The 26,054-nt window shown below is 36.6% G+C and overlaps 1 protein-coding gene across 1 annotated transcript in view; it reads right to left on the bottom strand.

Moving 5' to 3' along the window:
• Positions 1-26,054, bottom strand: part of HFM1 (helicase for meiosis 1) — a 198,532-nt gene that overhangs the window by 164,451 nt on the left and 8,027 nt on the right. The window contains exons 3-14 of the mRNA XM_036755468.1: positions 22,110-22,428; positions 16,721-16,986; positions 16,419-16,466; positions 7,592-7,662; positions 7,142-7,274; positions 6,510-6,661; positions 5,794-5,871; positions 5,411-5,569; positions 4,872-5,072; positions 4,697-4,785; positions 4,370-4,413; positions 1,212-1,313 (exon numbers count right to left, since the gene is read on the bottom strand). Coding sequence (XP_036611363.1) covers positions 1,212-1,313; positions 4,370-4,413; positions 4,697-4,785; positions 4,872-5,072; positions 5,411-5,569; positions 5,794-5,871; positions 6,510-6,661; positions 7,142-7,274; positions 7,592-7,662; positions 16,419-16,466; positions 16,721-16,986; positions 22,110-22,428 — 1,662 coding nt within the window. The remainder of the gene's footprint in view (positions 1-1,211; positions 1,314-4,369; positions 4,414-4,696; positions 4,786-4,871; positions 5,073-5,410; positions 5,570-5,793; positions 5,872-6,509; positions 6,662-7,141; positions 7,275-7,591; positions 7,663-16,418; positions 16,467-16,720; positions 16,987-22,109; positions 22,429-26,054) is intronic.

The following is a 26,054-nucleotide window of genomic DNA, read 5'->3' as shown; positions in this document are numbered from 1 at the left end:
AATATAACTTGCATTTTAGGAAGGCATTTCAAATTTTTAAAATTACACAAATCAAAGTTTTCTATTAAACTGTGACTTTTCAAGTTTTCATTACAGGATGCTATAACATCTGTTTCACTAAGCTCTCCAAAAAAGATTACATATGCTGTCACTATATCCTTAAGGGTCAAATGTAATGGTGAGAAGAGTAGTTTTGGATGGCAGTGTGGAGTTGCAGTCACAATTGTCATTCTAGGAGGTGTTTCTCCCTATGGAGTCAAGGAAAGTATGTGTGGATTTAATTTTGATATATGAGTATCTATGTGAAAGCCATGAAGAAAAAAGAGAGAAAAAAGATAAGGGGAAATTTCTTTCTTGTTAGAACTGTCTTAACTGTTACTTTATGAAGAAATACTATAAAAGAATTTTATGAAGAGTCTGTGCGAAAACTGCATTTTACAGATATATTCTAGAAGGACTGTTACTTGTGACAGATAGAGAAGACAAAGAAAAAAAGGACTAAAATAACTTATTTCCTAAGAAACTGAATTTAATTCATCTTGAGAAAAAACAAGAAGACTCTTGAGAAATGTTATTTGCTATCTGAAGTGAACTGAATAGTAGAATTGTGTCTGCAGAAATGAAAACAAATCATTTGTCATTATGGTGAGGGTTTGAGGTAATGCCATAGTGATCCTTCACAGTTAAAATACTGCAAGTAATTATGTATGTGTTTATTTTGTTATTAATTTCACTGTTAAGTTATATATTAATTAATTTTAAGTTAATTCTTGGAGGTTAAGGGATTAAATACAGACAGATGAATAACTTCTACTGGAAAAGGAAGTTTTTCCAGTTTATTAAATAAATAATATTTGTAAATTGTAGTGGGGGCTCAAACTAACTAATTAAAGAGAAATAGGTTGCAATTTTATTGTTTAATAAAAAATAATCCAAACACAACCCTGTATTGCCTTAGGGCTCAATATGATAAGATTAGATACAGGAAGGAGTCAAGTAGCAGTATTAGGTGTAACCTATAAATGAGGTTGGCAAACATCCCAAACCTTGCTACAATATAATTAACATTTAGACAGTCTGTATGTGTAAACATGTAAATATACATGAATTGTTGAAGATTCCTTCACAAAAGTAGAACTAAAAGGAGACTAACAGTACCATAGCTTTCCTTTCTCAAACAGGATCTTCTCACAACAATAACGTTTACTTACAAAGGACTGGTAAGTCTCCAACTGTAAATGCTCCCTCAACAATTTTTCTGTCTGATAGCTCCATACCAGCATGATGGTAACCAACACCACATGTTAAGAGATCTATGAATAAAATATTTGATCTGCTGTTTATTGCTGTTTATTTCAATAAGAAATTCATTAATTTTATCCCATATCTGAAAAGTTTTCTCTAAATGAACTCAGCAATAAATGAAGATAAAGCATCACCAATAAGATCTTTAGCCTCAAATGTTTAAACACATAAGTACAAAGAATGGATAACAAGCATGGTGGGTGTGTTGTAATTAGGGTGGGACTTTTTTTTTTTTTTACTGTTTTCTCCTTTAGAATGCTAAAGTAATCAAGTGCCTTTGATTAAGTCTTACTAGGTATAAAGCCCCAAGCCCATACCCTTTTGCTAACTAGACAGAAAGCCCCACGCCCACACCCTTTTGCTGATTAGGTGTGAAGCCTTCAGGCCCTAAGAAGGGTATATAAACTCAAGAGTTAGCATTTTGTTTAGGGCTATCACTCACTGGAAGAGTGTTGGTATGGAGATTCTGGGTAGCCGCTGGGAACTCCCACCCCCACCCTGGCTTTGAAGAAAACCCAGATGTTGTTGCTTCTCTTTTTGGTGACTATGTATGTGATGTCTTGATCAGACAAAGCCTGTCTGTTGAATTGTGTTATTTGATCTGTTGATATTTTCTGTTTGCAATTTCTATTTCTATTTGCTCTGAAGTTCAGGGTGCTGGCTTTTTCTCCTGAACTAAGTGAATGATATATGTGTGTTTGACTAAAATGAGGTTGTTAACCCCTTAAAGTTGCTTTCCTTAGAAAAGCAGATCAAAGAACCTGTGTTGGCAGCCCTTCTGTGTGCCGGTGTTATTGGTCTTATACAGTCACAGTAGCAGCAAGCCACATTATTGGTACAGTGGTCCTAGGGCAAGGAGTTAATTTCAACTCAAAAAGTTACACAGAGACTTGGTAGAATGGGACCCCACTACTGGAAAACGGCAGTGAAAGGGCAAACCTGGTTCAAATGGAACAGAATAGATAACAAGAGAAACAGAATTATGACTGTGAAAATTAAGAAGACATACTCATGTGAGAAAATTCAGAAACCAGAAGGGAGAAGCATAGTAGGACACATTTGGACAAATATCAACAGAAGCAATACTGTCACTGGAGTTCAAAGATTGACTATATAGAAATAAAACAAGGATGAGGAATTTGGGAAACTGATCATAAGCCTGGTAGTTATAGAGGAATGCAATTATCCAGATACCTGCTAGAGTTCTCTTGCCCTCCAAAGAAGAACAACTAATAATTCCTTGTTTTATTTTAATGAGAATTTCATAATTTGAAAGGTAAAAGCACCAACATGGAGAATGTCTATTCCAGATGTGATCCTTATCAACAAAGAAGAACGAGCTGTTGAAGGAGAAAAGATGGGAACCTTGCGGAAAACTTAGAATTTTTAATGCAGGAGGAAAAAAGTTAGGTAAATAACAAGCACCATAATTTGAGGAAAGAAGCTTTCAAGGTCTTCAGAGGATGGCTAGGTAGGATCCCATGATCTCATATCCTATAATGAAAAATAGCCATGAAGGAAAGGAAGCTCTTAAAGATGAAATTTTGAAGATATAAGATATCAGTTCCAAAGAGGAAGATATATGGGAGTTGTCTAAAGAGAACAATGCAGATACATAGAGAAATAATCAATGAACAAATTTCTAAAAAACTTACAGAAAATGGAAACAAGAGTAAGTAATGGAGAATGAATACAGCAGTATGGCTTAGTCCTGTCAGAATATTCTGAGTTTGAACTCAGAATAAGTTGAACCTGGTAAATAATGTTAAGAAAAACAAAAAGCCATGTTTGGAATTATCCTTAAATCTCAGCCTCCCTCTGCCCCTCATTTGTTGCCTCCCAAATAAAATCAGTTGCCAAATCTTATTGATTCTACTTTCACAACATCTCTCTCATCTGTCATTTCTTTCTCTACTCACATAGCCATGATTGTAATTCAAATCCTCATCACCTCTTACAGGTACTAATACAAAAGCATCCTAACTGTCAGTAAGTCAATAGACATTTATTAAATGCCTATTATGTGTCAGGCACCATGCTCATAGCTAGGGATACAAAGAAAGGTAAACGACAGTCTGTTCCCTCAAGTAGCTCAGAGTATAATGGGAGACACAACATGCAAACAATTAGGTACAGATAAGATATATATATATATATATACACACACATATATATATATATATATATATGTATATATATATGATAAATTGGCAATCATCAACAGAGGGAAAGCACTAGCACTGAGGGGTATTGGGTAAGGCTTCCTATAAAAGTTGTAATTTAGCTGGGACTTTAAGGAAGTCAGGGAATATAGGAAGCAGAGATGAAGAGGGTAAGAATTTTAGGAATAAAGAAGAGTAAGTAAAAATGCCCAGGAGGGAGAAGGATTATCTAGTCTTTAATGCTCAATATTGATTTGGAAGGAGGTCCCCAGAGGAATGCCTTAAAGATACATGTTTGGATCTATGCTGCTTAACATTTGTATCAATGACTTAGATAAAGACATAAAAGGCATATATATCAAATCTGGATATTACACAAAGCTATAATGTATCACTAATGCACTAAACAATAATTAAGACCCAAAAAGATCTTGGAAGGCTAAAATGTGGAGCCAAGCTACTAAGATGAAACTTGATAGAAATAAATGCAAAGTCTTATCTGTGGGTTCAAAAAATCATCTTCACATATACAAGATGGGGAAGACACAACCAGATAGCCATTTGCCATAAAGAGCTGAATGCAAGTTCAATATGTCAATATGAGATCTTAAGCTGCCTTTAAAAAGACCTCATATTTATCAGCAGGGTTACAGTAGTCCCGTTCTCCTCTTTGCCCTGATCCTCCTACAAAATTATAGAGAGGCAGATTCAGTGTTGATATAAGAAAGAACTTCCTAAGTATTAGAGCTTTCCAAAAGTGTAACAGGAAGCCTTGAGAGATAATGGGATCTCCTTCATTAAAGGTCTTCAAGCAAAAACCAGATAACCATATATCTATTCAACTATGGATGAGATTAGTTCCCTTCCAACTCTGAGTGAAATTCTGTGAATTTTAGACTTACCTCTCAGTTTGGAATCTCTTACGGAATGTGTAAGATTTTGTAACCTACATAAGAAAAGATATCATAAAAGCATTAGGATTCCCACTGATATAGGATCATCAGAATATTATAAAAATAATTTTTATGAGTTATCTTGGAATCTGACATTCATCAAATTATTTGCCCAAATAATGAATAAAAATTATACTTAAAAATAGAGAATCACATTTCACGTAAAGGCAGCATCATCCAACTCAGAAAGTAGGTGTGTTCCTAGGGGAAGGTCACGATGAAAAACTTGCCAACTCATGCCACAGAATATTTTTAGCATTTAAATGAAAAGAATACCTTTGTTTCTGTTCCATTGTCATGACAAATTTAACATTTTTTGAGAGAACTGAAGCTGCTTGCTGCACCCCTTTCCTTGTGGCACAAAACTGCAAATGAATTCATCATAATTTTGACATTAGTAGTGGTGAAGAACAGAAATCCATTAAAAAATAAACAACAAATGACTTCATACCACAAGAGTTGGCTTCTGATTGGAGTAGGTCTGTATGACACTGGCAACTTTGTAATTGAGAGATAAATCAAACTTAAATTCAGTCTGGTTATTACTCCATGGAAATCCAAGGACGACTTTGTGGAGTTTCACTGGCCTGTGATTCTCATCTATTTTCAAGCACTTAGCAGGCCTCTTGCCATCTGAAAGCCATTCGGCAACCTACAAAAATAAATCAGAATATCGTAGTAGTCGCTGTGTGACCCTAGGCAAGTCACTTATCCTCTCAGTGCCTCCAAAAAACTCTCTCAGACTGTAAAGAAGTCATAGGTTGAGGTAAAAAAAAAAAAAGTTTACCAAGGACCTTAAATAACCACCTTTGAGGTAGATGCTATGTGCACAGATCTCCCCATTTTACAGATAAGAAAACTTAAGACCAGAATTTTCATTCTCCAAGAGAACTGATTTTTAAATTATGCAGTGTACATAGTACAGAATAGTTCACTAGCATTTTTATACCTATTAAATTATAAAAAGAAATAGGTAAAATCCTCACTTACATCTTCTGCATTTGGAATTGTTGCAGACACAGCCACAAATCTCACCAGAATAGCAGTGCTGGAATTTTCTGAGGTTTGAGATAAAGAAGACATAGTTTTCATTCGACTGACCACAACTTCGAGAGTTGGACCACGATTTTCATCTTTCACAACATGTACCTAACCAAGAAAGTGAGGCACATTCAATGATTTGCAAAATTCTTTAGTTTCACATAGTATCACAGTTTAAATCTATGAAGTTGTTAATAGCTTATTCTTGAGTAAATCTGTATAACTGCCACTTGCAGACACAAAGGCTGTAGTTGACAATAACTGATTTTTCCCTTTTTGTCAGGATCCTCCTTTTGACCCTCAATCTAGAAAGCGAATGATGAGTTTCATACCTCATCAATGAGGAAGAGTCGTACCAACTGGACCAACGAGTTGTCTCTCCACTTCCTAGTCATGCTATCCCATTTTTCCTAGAAAAAAATTATTTGAAATATACTAATATAGCAATTATAATAAACATAAGAAATTACAAAGACATCACAGGATTCTGTGAGACAAAATGTTTCAAAAATAGTTGATAGTATATCTCTTATCCTAAAAATACCCTGAAAAGACAAATTATGATTTAAGGAGTTTAAACTAGTCTTGCAAATGGGTGTAAAACAGTCCATACCTCCTCACTTTTTTTAGTTTGCCTATAAAATTTTCAGTGCCCCACCTAGTAGTACCTTTAATCCTGTCTTGTCAAACTACACCAAGTTTTTCTATGACGTCAAGGCTAGTTCAAACTAAAAAGAACATAGCAGATATATTAACAAACACAAATCTACACAAAAAAACATAAAAGACAGGGAAATTTATTAATTCTATTAGGCTTGTCACCTAAGGGATTTTGGTTATTTTTAAAACTTATAGCTACTGTGGGTAACTTTCTGTGGTATTTATTTTTTATGCTATGCCAAATATTTCTGATCCCAAGTTTGTGTTGTTTTAGTACATTGGTAGATAACAACTAAGTACTTTTTTCTATGAGCCATTCCTTGCAGAGTAAATTAAAATCCATTTGTCTAGTAGACCAAATGATAAATAAGTTGTAAAGAATACCTACCGGGGTTGTCATAATAATATGGGCACACTGAATCTCAAACAGGTCGTCCATGGCTGTATCTCCAGTGAGTTCTTTACAAATCAATCCTATGGGTCTAAATTTTTTTTCCCAGTCATCAAAGCGCTGACTACACAAAGCTTTTATTGGTGCCACTGTGATAACAATAAAGAATTCTTAATTTTAGGACTTAATGAACACTTATTGAATATGCTAAAAATGATAACTAAACTGTGATTGAAAATACATATCCAAAAATGTAAGGCTGCCTAGGTTCCAGCTGAAAGCAGTAAAATTATATGTTCATTATCTATGTTCACTTTGGGTCTCCTTTTAAAAATTCGTAAAGTTCCAGTTCTCAAACAAATTGTCTTAGTTTCTTTTTCAATTTATAACCCCGAAAAGTCTATATTGAAACTAAAGTCACAATCAACTGAACCAAGTTGATTTCCTACTTCTGGAAAGATGGAAAACAGTTAATAGTATATAGAAGATAACATGGTATATTCTTGGATATTTTATGAAGGAAAAACAAAATGTTATTACATGCTAAAGATATAATTTTTACTTCACTTGTATTTTATTGCTATTAGCTAATGGTTATTTATACAACATACTTACTGTACTGTACTTACTGTAAACAATTTTAATATTCAACCAGGGTAGTGGAATTTCCATTAATAATCTTGTTATAGCAAGTTCAAATATTACCGTTTTCCCAGAACCAGTTGGAGCACAAACTACGAAATTCCTATCTGTATAAAGAAGCTAGAGACACATTTCAAACATTTAAAAATATATTGGGGCTTTAAAAATACAGTATCAATTTTTAATTAAAAATAATGTGGAAATGCAGCAAAAAGTAAGTTACAAAACTTTTAAAATATTAAAATTGAGAATTCACATGAGACAAAGTATAATACTATTAGCATTTAATATATATCATTAATAATGTTTTTATCTTGTTTTTATGAGAAAAAGATATGAAAAAAGGAACAAAAACCATTCCCCTATCCTCAAGTATAATATAAATAAACTCATTAAATACAAATCAATAATCATTGAATTAAAAATCTCATACTTACATCATCCAAAGCCTTAGATTGTATATAGTTGAAATATGGAAATTCTTTGAAAATGCTTCTAAATTGTGCAGCTTAAGATAAAATTAAGGAGTTAATGGATCACAGAAACTTAGAGTGGGAAGGTGCCTAATACAATGCATTCCAGATATAGGGGAGTCACCGAAATTCATCTAAAAAATCCCTGACATGTAGTTACTAGTGTTGGTCTGAACATCTACCTCACTAAGACTAGTTCTAATTGTTATAAAGTTCAATCATTTATTCAACAAGAATTTGAGTAATTACTCCATTCGAGGCACTAGGCTCGGTGCTGGAAATAGAAAGAAGAATATCACATAGATTTTGCTCTTAAAGAAGCTTGCAATCTAAGGACACCAAAGGAATGTACTCAAATAATGATGACATAAATGAGAAGGAAGCAAGTTCAAAGGAAAGGTCCAGGCAAAGTTCTATTAGGAATTTAAAGATAGAAAGATCGCTTTCACCTGGAAGGGTGGGAGTAAAGGTTCCCCAAGGAGGAAAATATGATTTTAATCCTCATCTTATGAGAATTTTCTACATAGGCATCAAAAGCATCCTTGATAAAGGGATGAGAAAGAAAGTTTTTCCCAATGACATGTCAAGACAGTTCCACAGAGATAACTTTGTTCAATGACCTTCTGAATATTACTATCAAGTGAAATTTAAGGTCCCCAAAGATATTTGCCTTCATTGAAGAGGACATCCAGAGGAGAGTCTAAATAGAAGAAAGACTGTCTTCGGATGCTGAGGACCTCCAGATACTTCATGCTTATTTCATCAAGGTCCAGAATAGTGCAGACACTTCTAAATGATATCCATAATCATTCAAAGGAGTTCAGCCTAACTGTCCATATTGGAAAAAGCAAGACGGTAAAGAATACAAACAGAATGCTTAGTCCATCAGTATTTCTTGGCAATACACTAGGCATGGACAATGAGTTTGGCCCAAGACTGAACAAAGAGGAGGAAAGAAGGCTGGATTTTCGGAAATTATGCAGTGCTTTTAAGGATGCTTAGTTAACTCCTTAAACAAAAGTTCACCTTTTTAACATCGATATTCTTTTAGTGGCATTATTTGGCTGAGAGTCATAGAATACGACAATTTGCAAAGAATTAACTTCAAAGGGCAATGGAGAGGCACATGGTGAGTAGGCTGTGACATATGACCCACTGAGGAGTGGCATAAAGAATGTGATTGAGAAACGCTTATCACCAGAAAGGGTGGCCTGGTCACAGGGTAAAACTGAAGGATGAACAACTCAAGTTCTCCCATGCTATGCCACAATTTTAAAATAACCAGAAAATGGCTGCCAGCACATTGGGCGGAATCCTTGTACAGAATTTATAGAACACGGACGAGAACTGTACAAGATAATATATCGAGGGTAGCCTAGGTTCTGCATTGCTGTAATGAACGAGCATTTATTAAGTACTTTCCATGTGCCAAGTACTATGCTAAGCATTGGGAATACAAATACAAAAGTGAAGACGATCCCTGCCCTCAAGAAGCTTACATTTGAATATTGGGAAAGTAGTAAAAATGGGAAGTGGTGGTGGGGCAAGGGTGTCTTGGTCTGAGAAATCACAAGGATAGCGAGTGGAACAACAGCACAGCTTGCTGACATACCCTTTTCAGAGGTCAAGAGTAGTATTGATTTTATTATAGTTCTCAGAGCAAAAATTAGAAAGGTTAAGGGTGCTGGGAGAAAGTACAGTGGGATACCTGATGCCAGGGAGTTCAGAGCTGAGTGGCTTAACTCCCCCCAGGGATGGTCTCCGGAAAATTAAACAGCAGCAAAAGGGCAGAAAATGGCAAGAGTGAAGAGGAGGCTCAGTTCCCTCTGTTGATTTTTTTCCAACTTATGCTATATTTAACTTGCTTGTATAGAGTTATATGCATATTGTATAAACATCAGCCTATGAACCTGAAAGCAAAGAATGTCTTTTGCTTTTCCTTGTATCCTCCGAGTTTAGCACGTAGTAGGGACTTAATAAATGTTTATTGACTGACTGACCTGTTTTCTTTTTTGGTTTAACTGATTTACCAGAAACTTCTCTCTTTTATTTTGGAAATTGGTCTGATAATCCTGGTACCAATTTGTTAAAGAGATTACAGTAGCTAGTTAATTATACAAGGATATTAGCAATGGAGGCAGTCAAAAAAATCTACCTGGGGGTTTAATTATGCTGTTTCATGTACATATTTAGCAAATTAACCACATTTCTGCCAAATTTGTTTAAACTATAGGTGTGCAGACAGTAACAGAGTATTTGTACCAATGTGGAAATTTAATTTTGTGTCTGTCAATATGGCACCTTTTGAAAGAATCTAATTTTTTCCCCTCAAAATGTCTCTTTTCATATGAAATATTTATTTGTAACAAGGTCACAAGTGTGGACATCATGCTGGTTTTTCTCTCGTTAGGCAGTTCCATATCAATTTACATTCAGGAAAACTAATGTTTGCTTCAGACTAGATGAAGAATCAGTCTTCCTAGCTCAACAGAGAACTTGACTGCTAATATCATTTATTATCACTATCATCACTTGACACCACATTTTTGCTTTGGTTCAACAAACTCTCAGCAGTGTCACTGCAATTATATGTTATATCATGGGAAAAAGAAACTTCCACAGAACTGAAAATGACAAGAGTATTGTGGCAGGGCCACTCTGAAAAATCTAGCGTTGTGGGGAGCATTCAGATATATTAAAATATTCAAAAAGGTTCTTAAGATGATTTCTGGCTCAAGTACTCTACAAAAATCTCAAATTATATAAAACCCTTTCTATCTTTCCAACTTAAATATACACTTGGAAGTAATAAAATATAGAAGTCCAGTGGCTTTGACAACAAATGAACTTTCTATTAGGGAATAAATCAGTCTACACAGATGTGGATAGCTGTGTTTTAAATAACCACAGGATCTTAATAAGAGAATTTGTTTCACCAAGGAAATATATCACAAAAAATTTTCTTGAAAATCATTCTCTTCAAATTGTAACCTGTCTTTTTAATGAAAAACTTGAAGGAAAAAAATGTCTTTACTATCATATAGGTAATGAAAGAGTCTGTTGAAGTTAGCTGTTAATCTAAATCCAATGTCCCAATCTAATTTAGATGGCTAGTGAGAAGGGATATAAGCGCCACTGAATACTTGGTCTTTTGATAGATTTTAGGCATCAACTATACGTTATGTTTTATTTGTCAAATTAAAAATGAATGGGGTCACATTTGAAGAAATGGTTAAGGTAGGATTAGTTTGCCAGATCATGCAGCTATGCATTGAAGTCTTTATTTTTTGTTTCTTTTTCTTTCTTTCTCTCACTTTTTTTGCTGTAGGAGGGGTGTTGTACTAGAAAGAGCAGATCAATTTTTAAAGCTATTTGTTAATGGTAAAAAAAAAATTAAATGATAAAACAAAAAAATTTATTTCCAAGAGAAATTTCTTGCTACTAGAACTGTACTGAGTGTGTCCTAAGTAATGGGCTCTAGTTCTTATTTACTCAAATGAATCCTATAAGCATAGTTCCTTCTATGTGGGCACTAAGTATGACACACAATTTTCAAGAAGGGTATATCCTGTTGCCCTAAAAATTCCCTATCAACTGGTTACACATTTACTTGAAATTATGTTTATTTTCTTTTCTATAACCCAGGGGACTTGGTTTCCAGGCAAAAGGAAAGGTCTGCTGCCAATAAGAAGGGAAGAAGCATGGCCACCCTATATTGTCCCTGCTGGATAGGTGTCATTACTATTCACCTCCTTCCTCACTCAACATTCTCAGAAACCAAGGCCATCAACCCTCCTGTGTACCAATATGATCAACTGAAACTTGAGGAAGGTCCTTCCTAAACCACAGCACCTAGAACTCAATATAACACTCCAGAATAATCAGGGGCCTCAAGGCCACATGTGGCCCTAAAAGTCCTCAGGTGTGGCCCTTCGACCGAGTCCAAGTTTTTAGGATAAAATGCCTCCAACTCCGACTCTAACCCTAACCTTAGGCCATTTCCAGTTGTCCTGATCTCCATCTGGCCACTGTCTCTAGAGGAGAAAGTGAGGCTGGTGACTTTGCACAGTCCTCCCTCACTCAAATCCAGTTCATTTGCAAGTTATGTCATCATCTTCCTAATGTCATGGTCCTCTTTGAGAATGAAGGACAAACCACAACAACCACAATATTCTTGTTGGTAACTTATAGCTAATTATTCCTGCAAATTACCTTTTTGACAAGCCTATTTGCTACTCCAGGGCTCAGTCACTTGGGGTTCCTTTTCTTACGATATAAAGCTTACTTGTTCAACTTCCTTTGATTGGAAATTAACAGATTCCTGCAAAATCCTAATTCCAATAGAAACTATCTTCACTGATTATCTTTGAGTCTCAAGTAGAAATTTCATTATTATCCCTTTCACACCTTTTCCTGTCTTTTCAAAAAGATGAACATTTATAAAGTCCCTACTATGTACCAGGCACCATACTAAGTGCTGGAGATACAAATTTTTAAAAAGGCAGTCCCTGTCCTCAAAGAGCCTACAGTTTAATGGAAGAAGACAATACACAAAAGGAAGCTGAAAATGGGGGTAGTGCACCAGAGAGTACTCAGTAGGGGCATAACAAAGATGATGATGGAAATTAAAACCAAGCAGGGCAGTTGGTGCCAAGTGAAGAGATGGCTGGAGTTTGAGCCCTCTATAAAGAGAGGCTATGGGAGGAGTTCTTTGCTCTGTGCTCCAAGTAGAGAAGGGAAAAAAAAAAACCTTGTCTTTTGGATATTCTCTTCTTTGGGGATTTTTGTGATATTGCTCTTGGTTTGCATGTTACCTTTGTTGTATGAACATACCTACACACACACATATGCACACATATATAGCTCATACACCTTAGCCATGGTTGTACCCCAATGCTGAGTCCTGGACACTATTCTCTTTCCTCTATACTCTTCTTCTTAATTTTTTTTCAATCAGCAAAAATCCGCCATTTCTACCACTATACAAATGAAAAAGAAGAAAAACAAAATCCCTGCTATATAGAGGTATAGTCAAACAAAACAAAGTTCCACATTGATCATGCTGAAAAATAATTATGTCTCATTCTTCACTCTGAGTATTTTGCTTCTCTCTAAGGAGGTGGGCAGCTTGTTTCATCTTTAATCCTCTGGAATCGAGGTTGGTCATAGTAATCAGAGTTGTGAAGTTTGTCAAAATTGCCTTTATACTATTTTTGTCTTTTCATAAATTGTTTAGACTTTACTCACTTCATTTTATTCATACAAGTCTTCCCAGGTTTCTCTGAAACCATCCCTTTCATCATTTCTTACAGCACAACAGTATTCCATCACATCTATATACTTTAATTTGTTTAACCATTCTCCAATTGATGGGTACTCCCTCATTTTCCAATTTGTTGCTATTTCAAAAAGAGCTATTGATATTTTTGTACATGCTTAGAGTTTGTTTTCCTTAGGACCAATCCTTCCCTTAGTCTATCCTTTCTCTAATCATCCTTACTACTTTCTCTTTACTATTTTCCTACTGAGTGAAATGTATTTCTGTATTTAACTATATGTGTGTATGTATAGATACATACACATATGTAATATGTATATTTTTCCTTCCTTTGAACAGTTTAGATGAGAGTGAAGTTCAGATGTCTGTTACTTTTCCACCCCTTCCTCCTTGTTTGTATAGACTTCTACTTGCCCACCCCAATTATATGAGAGATAATTTTCCCTAATCTTTCTCTCTTTTTCCTCCTAATGGCCCTAAAGGCCCTATCCATTCTTCTTTTAAGAGCATCAAAATAGAACAGAACTACTCCTAGGCCTTCTAAGGAGACTTCCTCTGTGATACCTGTAATAGTAATTAAGGTGGGACTTTTTGCTGTTGACTTTTAATGATTGTGGCCTTTGTTTGAATGGGGCAGATAAAGTGGGATGTTTTTGTATTTTTCAGCACTGAGACAACTGGGAGGCATTGATTTGTATCTGATGTGATACTGGGGGTGGGGAACTTTTCCATGCCCAGCCTCAGTGAGCCCTTGGGGCCCTGACCAGGATATATAAGCACAAAGGTTAGCATTCTCGCTGGGAGCTCTGAGCCACAGCAGGAGCGGCGAGTGACTCTGGGCCCCTGGGCCCGCCGTTCTAATGAGCTCCCTGGCTGTACACCCAGATGTTTATAACCACAAATTGTATTTGGTCTGTAATTCAGGGTGCTGGCTTTTTCTCCTGAACTAGGTGGATGTTATTTGTATGCTGGATTAAAGTAAGATTGTTAACCCCTTAATGTTGCTTTCCTTAAGTAAAGCTGATCAAAAGGACCTGTGTTGGCAGCTTTCTGGGTGCTGGTTGTTGATGGATCTTATACCCCCACAGAAGCCGCTAGCTGGATTGTTGAAACAATACCACATTAAGGTAGGATTCTCCCTAGCTTAGACCATGGCCAGTTTATCCTCGTAGTCCTTTACCATTGTTTGCTCATGTTTATCTCTGGTCTTTTCATCATGAATGGTTAGAAGTCCTCTGTTTCATTAAAGATCCATTTTTTTCCCTGTAGGATTATACTCATTTTCTTCTGGGTAAGTCGTTCTTGATTGTAAGCCTACATCCTTTGTCTTCTGGAATATTTCATTTCAAGCTCTCTGCTCCTTTAAAGTGCTGGCTGCTAAATCACAGCTGATCCTGACTGTGCCTCCTTGATACTTGAATTCTGCCTTTCTGGCTGCTTGCGGTACTTTTCCTTTGACCTGGATACTCTGGCTTATGGCTGTAATGATCCTAGGAGTTTTCATTTTAGGGTTTCTTTCAGAAGGTTCTTTCAGAACCCTCTGGTTCTAAGAGATAAGGGCAGTTTTCTTGAAATATGATATCTAGGCTCTTTTTAGGGGGTTATAGCTTTCAAGTAGTGCACTGATTCTTAAATTACCTCTCCACTATCTGTTTTTCAGGTCAATTGTTTTTGGTGAGATATTTTATATTTCTTTCCCTATTTGTTTCAGTCTTTTGACTTTCTTTTAATATTTCTTTTTCTTTTTTTGTGGTGGGAGGGGAAGGAATCAGGGTTTGTCCAGGGTCACACAGCTAGTAAGTGTCTGAAGCCAGATTTGAATGCAGGTCCTCCTGATTCCAGGGATGGTGCTCTATCCACTGCACCACCTAGCAGCCCCTGCCTTAATATTTCTTGTTGTCCCATGGAATTATTACTACTATTTGGTCCATTCTAATTTTTAAGAAGCTTGCTTGGGCAGAGTCTTGTGTTGAGCTGTTAATTCCCTTTCCAATTCTTTCTTCTCTATGTCATTTCTTTTTTTTTTAATTTTATTTCATTTTGAACTTAAGAAATAAAACAAGCATTTCTATAACATAGTAGAATAGAAAAAAAGATGATCATACACGAAACTGCAAATCTATTATGTACAACTTGCTATTCCATTTAAATATGTAATAAGGTTATCATGTAACTATATTTTCTTCTTTCTCCCTCTCCCTGCCCTAGAGAGGGCTCTCACTAGACACAAATATGTATATATTTATACATAAAACCATTAAACCACATAAAACATTCTATACATTCTTCCATCTTTCCCCCAAAACCTACCTGTCTTTTGAGCCTTCCTGTCTCTGTAAAGGGCACCACTATCCTTTCAGTGGCTCAGATTCAGAACTGTGGGGTCAACCTTGACTCCCCACTCTCATCTATCCCACATATCTAACCAAATGACAGACATTGCCATTCCTATTTCATCATTTCTATCTCATGGGCCCTGTCACTCTTCCCCCATTGGGCAAACTCCTATGACTCCCTCTTATCTCTAGGATCAAATACAAACTTCAGTTTGGCATTGAAAGCTCATTCCTCACCACCTGGCCATAGACCATCTTCCCAGTCTCTTCACCTATTACTTCCTTCATGCACTCTCCAATCCACTGTTCCTCATACAAGGTACTACATCTCATGTCTCTCTGTCTTTGTGCTGGCTGTCTTCCATGTGTGGAACAACTACACCTGCGAGAATGCATGTGTTCCTTCAAGACTCAGTTCAAATAGTGCCTTCTGCATGAGACCTTTCTAGTCCCTTAGCGGCTACATTATCTGTCCTTCCACGGTTATCCAGTACCTGCGCTCTACACTTTGTATAAACATGCACACACATCCACACATATGTGCATTTTGCCTCCCATTAGAATTTACATATATGCTTATATAATTGTATAGTATATGTAATGTTCACAAGTACATTAATTGGTGAACACATCCTTTAAGTTGCTCAAGACAATAACTGCGCTGAGGGCAGAAACTGCTTTTTCTTTTGTCTTTATATCCTCAGCACCTAACACAGTGCCTGGCACACAGGAGGCACTTAATAAATGCTTGCTGATTTACTAACTGCATGCAGGTGGCCTTCGGTCCTGGAAAGCAGTACCAGTTGAGGAAGACTATACCAGCTGGCAAGTTCTACCATGCTGGAAAGGCAGCAGTGTGATCTTGGCAATAGACCACGGCTACTGTCTAAAGACTAACTTAGTGCAATACTTAAGTACAACAAGGTTCATCACTAATGGGAGGTGGGCACTTGGCACTGAATTCTTCAACCATGCAAACCACATTCTAGAGAATCATGCACACTGATAAAAATACATCCTTCATCCATATAACCAGAAATATATGTCTGGGACCTACTAGCTCCATAGTTATTTAAAAGTTTAAGAAAACAGGTATCCCAAGACACAAGTTAAATAAGTGTTAAAAAAATTATAATTTCATAAATTTTTAATTGTTAATTTCTTCTAAAAAGGATACGGATTTCTGTAACAGACTTCAAGGAACAAAAATCTTTGTCTGTTGTCCCTAAAATGGAAGAAAATCTCCACAGATTTATATAAGCAGAAGTGAATTTTTCCATAAAATAGATTCATAGATCATATAAATTCTTTCAAATGGATACTTTAATTAAACTAGCAAGATGAAATGAAATGGAAAAATATAGAAAAATGTGCCACTATGGTGGCAACCTATTAGAACTACTAAATTTATCTGCAGTTCTCTATACTATTAAACTTAACTTTCTCAAAACAGTTAGTTACCAAATCATTTAAAATTACCTTGAATACCAAAAGGCTCTGGAGTATTTGTTAAATTTTGTGCTTTGAAACTGGCTTTTCCAATGTCAGAAGCAAAGAGAGCGTCCTTTGTAGTAAACAGGTTAACCTCTGAATACAGCGGCTTCTGCTTACTAACACTATTCTTCCATAATTCCTCTTTGTTCATCTTAGTTTTGAGGTTTTCCATTGGGTCAATGTGAAAATCCAAAGCAGGACCACCGATGCAATCTGCATTTCTATGTGAACAGTTAGATGTTTTAAATAATCTAAAGAAAAACAAAAGATATTTTCATGTACATATACACATATGTAATTGGCCATTAGAAACTACATAAATCAAAAGTTATTCAACCAAATAAGTTAATCTTTCTCCAAATATAACTGGGAACATCTAAAATGTGTATCATGTGCCCTTGCCTTCACAAATACTCATCTGGGTCCATTTCAATTCACTAAAGCTATCTGCAAATGACAGCAGAGAAACCATTAGAAATATTCATAGCATAGATTTTTTTTTTGTTGTTGTTAAGTAGTTTTACTTGGCTGGAAAACATTCAGGTAAGTTACAAGGATGAAGTTACTATTCTTGTCATTGCATGAAAAATGTTTATGTCAACAACTACCTCCTGTCTACATCTCATAATTAATGCAACATTCCTTAGCCAACCAAATTAGGATTACACAAAATAAACTAGGAACATCCTAAAGACAATAATAATAAGGATGCTAATAATAGATATGTATAATGTAAAATGGACATAGGGACAGTCAGGTGGTACAGCAGACGGAGGGCTGGACCTGGGTTCATATCTGACCTCAAACAGTTCTTGGTTGACTGACCCAGGGCAAGTCTCTTAGGCTTGGTCTGCCTCAGTTTCCTCATCTGTAAAATGGGGATAATAACAATGGCTTCTCAGGGTTGATGTGAGGTTGAAATGAAATATCTGTAAAGCATTTTACAAACTTTAAAGTGCTATATAAATGCTAGACATTGCTACTGTTATCATGTATATGTTTTAAAGTTCACAAAGTGCTTTACATGTAGCAGCTCACTGGATCCTTACCATGACCCTGGCAGGCAGGAATCCCCATTTGACAGGTGAAGAAGCATGGTCAGGAACACTGCGTGATTTGTCTCTGGTTACAAAGCTAAGAAGTGTCAGACTCTAATCCTCGCTGTCTCTCATTTTTGGTGTGAGAAGTGCCTTTCCCATGGCTCCAGTGGCCAGGAAATGACCATATTTGCTATCTATTATTTTCATATTCAATAGATCATCGGGAAATCCACCAAAGGACTATGTTAACAAGACCATGAATTGGTAAAGATGGACATTAAGTTGATCATGACAACACTTAACTACTTTACAAAATTCTGTAAAGAATGACACAAACATTAAGCAGACTGTACATGTAAATATGCACGTATGTATACACACATATACATATACATGTAAAATGCATTATGGGTCGGCTAAACTGTTATCCGAAAAAAACTAATAGACACATAGCCCCCAAGAGAGAGATTTTCCGCAGTGGAATTTGTTTGTGGTTAGAAAATTCAAAAGTTCATCATGGAGTCTTTGAAATTATTATAGAATTCTGTTTAAAACATTGGTGTTGGATAAGGATAATACCAATTCTATGGGTTTTCTGTATTTGCCAAGGTCAATATACTTCAAATATGAAAAAGCAAAGTAAATGTTGGAACTAGAAATTCTGTGGTTAAGAGATGAAAAATTTTTGCTTTAGGCTTAATCAAGTAAAAAGACTCTCCAATTTTTTTTAGCCACATTAAAACAATCACAGATGAACTCCTTGGGTAAACTTAAGTTTTTCTAAAGCATTTGCCAGTATCATGGAAGATGTCTTGTGTAAAATCCAAAAAAAGAAGGATTTCCTCACTGATAGTAAGGTTCTTTAAATGTTTCTATTTATATATGATGTACCAATTGCATTGAGCCTCCATAGCAAATTCCACAGAAATTCAAAATAGATAGCTGCATTCAATCACATCCAAAAACCAAAATGGATAAAAATTACAGATTACCTAGACTGCAATGTGCAACTGACAGGCATCCTGTCAAATTAGTTCATCAATATTTTTTAATTGCTGCAAACAAACAATTAGCAGGTCCTTTGTGGAGTAGGAGATACGTCTGAATTGCATTTGAAAACAGTAATGCTGTCAATGACTTTCCTAAAGCATTCACTAACGCAAAAACTAATGTTAACATCAACATCTTCTGGTAGTGCCCCAACTGGGAACTTTGGAAGTTCTAGGGGAACAGTAACAGCCAGAACAGCACAGCGGCGCTCAGATGAGGACAGCTCAGCTCCAACAGTTCAGAGGTCCCTAACGTACAGAGATGCCACAGAGGACCCCAAAGATCCAGCACTCTCTACCTCAAAGATCCAAGGGAGTCTAACTCCAAGAGGTAGAAAGCAGAGAAACAAGGAGGTTCAACCATCCCACCAAGAAGTACAGCAAGGGGCAGACTTTGGCCCCGGAACAAAGTCTCAACTCGGGATCTGAAGCCAGAGAGAGGACTAAATCAAAGGAAATGCTAACCAGTGTCAAAAATTATTGTAGAGCTAGAGATCTTTCCAAAGAAGGGGCAAGTAACTCCATAACAACTGCAAGCAGAGACTCAGAGAAAAAAATGTTTTTTTTCCATAAGAACTACATCAATCCCTAGCAGAAAGGAAGCAAGATATTAAAAAATGATATAAAAGCTCTTGAGAAAAGGACTGCAAGGAAAGTAAGCAGCTTAGAGAGAAAGTTGTCAGGAAGACCTGAGTTCAAATCCTGCCTTTCGCATTCACTAGCTATGGGAGTCTTGGCAAAGCATTAAACTTCTGCCTCAGTTTCTTCCTCTGCAAGTTGTAGATATTAACAGCATCTGCTTCATAGTGTTGTTTAGAGGATAAAATTATATGTATATATATGTATATATACTTTGCAAATCTTAAAACACTACATAAATGCTAGATAAAAAAAAATTGAAAAAGATTGAATGGTGATGCAATGCTAACATTTTAATAGGGAGAAGGGAGACACATGTCCCATGTTCAAAACTTGAATGTCTTCAAAAGATATTGGTGAAATTAAGAAAATTATATGTCCTAGCGATAGACTGCTTCTACTCTGAAGGTTTTAAAAGGGGAAAAGAAGAGGGAGTAAAAATAATACACTCAAGTAGGAAGGAGGAAAAGGGATTATATTTCTCATAAATGGGGTATACGAAGAGTATGCAAACATGGAGGAAATGGTGGTTGGATCAGATGAACCTCGCTCTTTTCTGAAACAAAGGAAGGTTGAACACACAGAGTTTGGTATAGAAATACATTAAAACCAATGGCGAAACTAGCAGAAGGTAGCATGGTTAAGAGAGAAGACAATAACTGAGAGGGAACAGCTAAAGGGAAAACAAACTTTCTAATTGTTAAGGGGAGCTTAAAAGGGAAAAAATAAATAAAAGCAAAGAACCAGGCTCTAAAGAATTGGGGACTGGCTGAACAAATCTTATATGTGACATAATAGAATATTATTGTCATGTAAGAAAACAAGAAAGAGATGATTTGAGAGAATTCTAAAGTGGTATGAACTGCTACAGAGAAGCACCAAGATAACAATTTATACAAAAACAACAACGCTGTAAGGAAAAGCAACTTTAAAAGACTTAAGGACTCTGATAAATGCAATGACAGGCCATGTCTCCAGAGGGCCCATGATGAAGCATGTTACCAGCTCCTGAGGAAGGCAATAGAACCCAGGGGCAAAAAGGGACGCTTTTTGGATAGGAGCATTATCTAGATTCAATTTGCTTAATTATGCTTATTTGTTACAGAGGCTGTTTTTTTTTCTTTCTTATTTTTCTTTTTAATTGGGCATAGGAGACAGAAATAGTATTAGCAATAGTGATGCCAAAAAAGGTAGAGAGAACCACTGAAACTTTTTTAAGGGGAAAGAAAGAAGGAAATTCAGAAGGAATGAGTAGCACAGGCCTGAAAGTAATGTGTAAAATGTTTATGTACTTTTTTTTAAAGCAAGGTATATGAAATGAGATTTACTGTTTCACATACAATCCTGTTTATATTCTGTTGTGTAAATGGAAATGTTCTTTTTTTGGTGCTTGAGTTCAGAATTTTAAAACAATTTTTTTAAAATGAGGTGATGACAATCTCAAAGGCCCCTTTCTATTAGCTATGCCTTCTAGCTTTAAACCTTATTTTTCAGTGGTCTTCAGAAAGTCTATCATGCCAATGAAATCATGGATCCACCAAAATTAAAACAGTTAAACAAGGCTGACCCTTCTATTTCTGGAGCCACGGGTCATTGGGTATTACCTGAATGAGGTGGTTAAAATGCACTGACACTGAGGCAGTATAAATATAAGCCCTACTAAGGAAGCCCTATTGAAAGGGAAATTGATAACTACATAAATACAGCAGTTTTCTTCAGTGAAAGTAGTTTAGTAGAAAGAGCAATGAATGAGGATTTAGGAGACCTCATTTTGGTTACTGACTCTACCACTACGCCTTTGGGGGCCTTCAAGGTGTCATCTGAAAAATGAAAGGGATTCCATTCTCAAGGGTTTTATGAGTCCCTAGGTTGGGGGTCTTGGATTTCTTCATCCAATCACAATCACAATCCCGGATAGTGGACATACTAAGTCTAACAAACTCAGCATGTATACAGGGTGTTCCTAAAGTCTGGACACATAGGCAAAAAGCTTATTTTCAAGAAATGAAATGAATGAAATTTTCAACAACATTTTATTTAATTGGAATATTAACAAATAACATCTTCAATATGATTTCCATCATTTGTGATGCAAAGATTGATGTGCTTTGCAAGATTCATGTGAACTCAATGCAATAACTCCACATTGCCGTCAATTTTAGCGCATTCACTCTTTATGCACTGAACCAAGTGTGTTGCATCTGTGATTTTCATTGAGTACACTTTCTCCTTTAGCATACCCCAGAAAAAGAAGTCAAGGGGGCTAAGGTCTGTTAATATTCCAAATATTTCAAAATATGCATTTTTGCCTATGTGTCCAGACTTTAGGGGCACCCTGCACATTACACCCATCACAATTTTCATTTACCACTGAAAACATTTTTTATTGCCAGTGAGGTAAATATTAAAATTATTTTGATTGTTTTAATTAATGATTTTGGTACATTTTAGCTATAGTGAGGAAGAGAAACAATAAATTACTCCATTACCCAGGATATAATTTGACCTTCAAATGAACAGTAGCCATAGTGATTCAAAATGATTCTTGACTAGATTACATTACACCACCAGAATGTTGGGAAAATACACAAAAAAACCATGATTCTAACAGTATTAAACTTGACAGTTGACTAAAGTAGCACGCACCTTTTTCGGAATGTTGAAGGAATAGTCTCATTTTTCTCCTCTTCTGAGAAGTCAAGGAATGTTCTATCGCCTGAAATAATACTTTGACTTAGCTCTGTGGCCCCAGTCTGATTTTGATACTGATGTACAGAACCATAACTCAGCTTCGCAGAACCAGCTGGCAAATAGTCCTTATCTGTGATTCCTAAGTTTAACTTCATTTCTCTGCTTTTGTTGGAGTAAAAATCAAACTGGAATTCATGTGTTGGTGACATGCAGTTTGTAGCTTCACTAGGTGTCTTCAAATGTGAGGTAAACATTTCCTTACTCTTGGTTTGCTCTACAAAAAAAGAAATGTTATTACTAATTTTACTGTATTTTCTCCAGAAAAACCAACTTTTTAAAAAAATTAACTACAGGAAACTTTTAATGAGAAAAATTCTTAAATAGTTAAATGATTGTACAAGAGGAAGAAAAAAAAGAAATATCAGAAAAAATAAAAGGCCCATGTTTATGGTACTTATTCTTATGATTATTATATTTTAATAAGAATGACATTAATAATAATACCACCTCTGTCATCCTTTCAGCTACTACAGTTGTCCCAGCTTTCAGCAAGCTTACGGAAGAGGAACTTACATCCCAATGCTTTTAATCAATTACAAAAAGCAGGTATTTTATCAACCTGGGAAACTGTCTACAAAATATTAAATACAAAAGAATAATAACAGAGTAGCTGCTTGTCACAAGCCCATTTCCACCCAAACTCCATCAAAAAATGAGAGAAGAATGAGACAACGACGCAGTGATGAGCAGCAACAATAATTACTACAAACTGGGACACAAAAGCCACTATACTGGGCACTGACACCTGGCTAGATGTGCTTCTCCAGGAAGTGAAAATAGTACAGAAATGAACAAAAACGGGAAAATCAATAAGGAAGTCTGTGCTAGAGGCAACAAAATGCGAAGGGCCTTCCTGGGGGAATTAAATTCAAGGTATAAGAAACAAGCTTTTATGTATGTCCCTTTCCAGCTTATTATGTTCCATTACTGTAGCCTTGTTATATAAATATGTGTGTGTATATGTGTGTATATATATATGTGCATACGTATATATATACACATTCACATGTATATGTTATTCATGTGTGTTACAGTCAGTATGTATGCAGTTCTGATTCTGTTGATCTTTGGATTATTTCATATAAGTATTTCTATATTTTAAGATTAAAAATTGTGAAATTAAATTTTAAATAAAATGTTATATGATACCATATAAGAAGGAAGGTAAGATAACAAAGGAAGGGAAAAACCTTAGCACTCATTATTACTCTGACCCTTAAAAGGTAACTGAGAAACAATTACTAACAACTAACCGAAATGCCTACCTTCCAATTTATATAAAAGTTTTGTGAAAATAACATATACATGCAACGAGAGAGTTCCTGAGGAAGATATTATAACTAAACATATATGCTTTTTCTTTTCTTTTTATTTTGGAGGCAACTGAGGAGTTAAGTGACTGGCCCAGGGTCACACTGCTAATAAGTGTCTGAGGCAGGATTTGAATTCAGGTCCTTCTGACTCCAGGGCGGGGACTCTCTCCACTGCACCATCTAATTGCTCCCCATATAGGCTTTACAAGCTAGACTACATAATAGACCACATCTTTACAATCATATGATTTAGTGAAATATGTAAGGAATGTCTAGGGCTGCTATGTGGCACAGTGGATAAACCACTGGGCCTGGAGTCAGGAAGACCTGAGTTCAAATTTGACCTCAGACACTTACGAAATACCCTTGGGCAGGTCACTCAACCCTGTTTGCCTCAGTTTCCTAACCTGTAAAATGAGCTGGAGAAGGAAACGGCAAACCATTCCTGTTTCTCTGCCAAGAAAACCCCAGATGGGGTCACACAGAGTTGAACATGATTGAACAACAATAAAAAAAGGAGTCCAATTTCAAGGTGGGCCCTTTTCATTTTTTTCACTGAGATTCACAATTAAGCAAGAACTTACTCCTTCCCTTGATCTCATCTGCTCTCATGGATTTCATTACCATCTCTATGTTAGCAATTCTCAAGCCTACTTATCCTGCCCAAACCTTTCCACTACCCTCCAGTCTCATATCTCCAACTGCATTTCAGATATCTCAAACTGGATGACCAGTAGACAACTTAAACTCAACATGTCCAAAGCTGAATTCATTCTCTTTCTCCCGAACCCTCCCCCACCTCCTAACTGCCTTGTGACTGTTGAGGGTAATGCCATCCTCCCAGTCCCTCAGGCGCACAAATCTGGCGTCATCCTCGATTCTTCATTATCTCTAACCTCTCATATCAATCTCTTGCCCAGCCCATCAATTTCGCTTAGGCCCCATCTCTTTAGTAAGTTTCCTCCTGACCTCTGGTAAAGGATCCCATCACCTCATATCTGCTGGGTGAAGGGGTGTATGGGCAGGGTTGAGGGGTGGGGTCTGCCTGCCTCCAGCCTCTCCCCACTCTAGTCCCTCCTCCATTCACCCACCAAAGTGATCTTCCTAAAGTGCAGGTCCAATCATGTCACCCTCTTATTCAATTAATTCCAGGGGCTCCCTATTACCTCCAGGATCAAATGATTAAATCTACTGTTTGGCACTTTACCTCCCATAATTCCAGTCTTCTTACACCTTACTTCCTACCATGCACTCTTTGATCTGGTGGCACTGGCCTGGCCATTCCTCAAACAAGACATTCCATCTTTCTGCTCCTGGCATTTTCTTTGTGCCTGGAATACTGTCCCTCATCCCCACCTCCTGGCTTCCCTGGCTTCCTTTAAGTCCTAACAAAAATCCCATCTTCTACAAGAAGACTTTCCCCAATCCTCTTGATGCTGCTGTCTTCCTTCTTTAATTACTTCCTATTTTTCCTGTGTATAGCTTGTTTGTACATATTTGTTTGCTTATTTTCTCCTTCATTAGACTGTAAGGTCCTTGAATGCAGGGAATTTTTGCCTTTTTGTATCCTCAGTGGTTAGTGCACAGTAGGTGCTTAATAAATGTGTATTGACTGACTGACTTGGTGAGTTATTAATGGATGTACTGGGTCAGAAGTAGATGAGAGTTACGTGCACTCTCAACCACCTAGCCTAAGAAGAATGTACCTGCATCTCACTTTCTGGAATTCGATGTTCTAGAGAAAGAAGCTAGGACAGCTAGGTGGTACAGTGGAGACAGTGCCAGGCCTGGAGTCAGAAAGACCTAAATTCAAATCTGCCCTCAGACACTAACTAGCTGTGTGACTCTGGGTAAGACACTTGACCCTCTTTACCTCAGTTTCCTCATCTGTAAAATGATCTGGAGAAGGAAATGGCAAACCACTCCAATATCTTTGCCAAGAAAACCCCAAACAGGGCGATGAAGAGTTGGACATGACTGAAATGACTGAACAACAACAAAGAACGAGAGAAAGAAGAATGAGTCCTGGGTAGTGTCAGCCTTAGGGTTACCTCTCTAGCAACCTCAAGGGGAGAATTTGGAGACTGCTAGCATTTATATAGCACTTCCAGGTTTGCAAGGTTCTTTACATTTGCCAAATCATTTGATCCTCACAACACACTATTATGATCCCATTTTACAGATGAGAAAACTGAGCTAGAGAGAAAGGATAAATGATTTGCCCAGGGTTACACAGCTAGCACACATCTGAGGCAGCATCTGAGCTTGGATCTTCCTGATTCCAAGTTCAGTTCTCTATCCATTATGCCATGGAAAGGTGATTTCCTAGACAGGGGCAACCTCTTGGAGATAAAGAAGGATTCCAGAATCTAGCCATCCATCAAGAGAAGAGGTAATTCCTTCCAGGGGAATCCAAGCCTCCTGAGGCAGGATGTACTTGGGATGACCAAACATCAGTGGTGGAATGTCTAACAAGCTTGTGTGCATTTTCCTGACAGAAGAGTCCAGGTCCTCAGAGTGATACGAT

Source organism: Trichosurus vulpecula, chromosome 4, assembly GCF_011100635.1.
Source record: "Trichosurus vulpecula isolate mTriVul1 chromosome 4, mTriVul1.pri, whole genome shotgun sequence".
Lineage (NCBI taxonomy): Eukaryota > Metazoa > Chordata > Mammalia > Diprotodontia > Phalangeridae > Trichosurus > Trichosurus vulpecula.
This window is presented reverse-complemented; position numbering and strand designations above follow the sequence as displayed.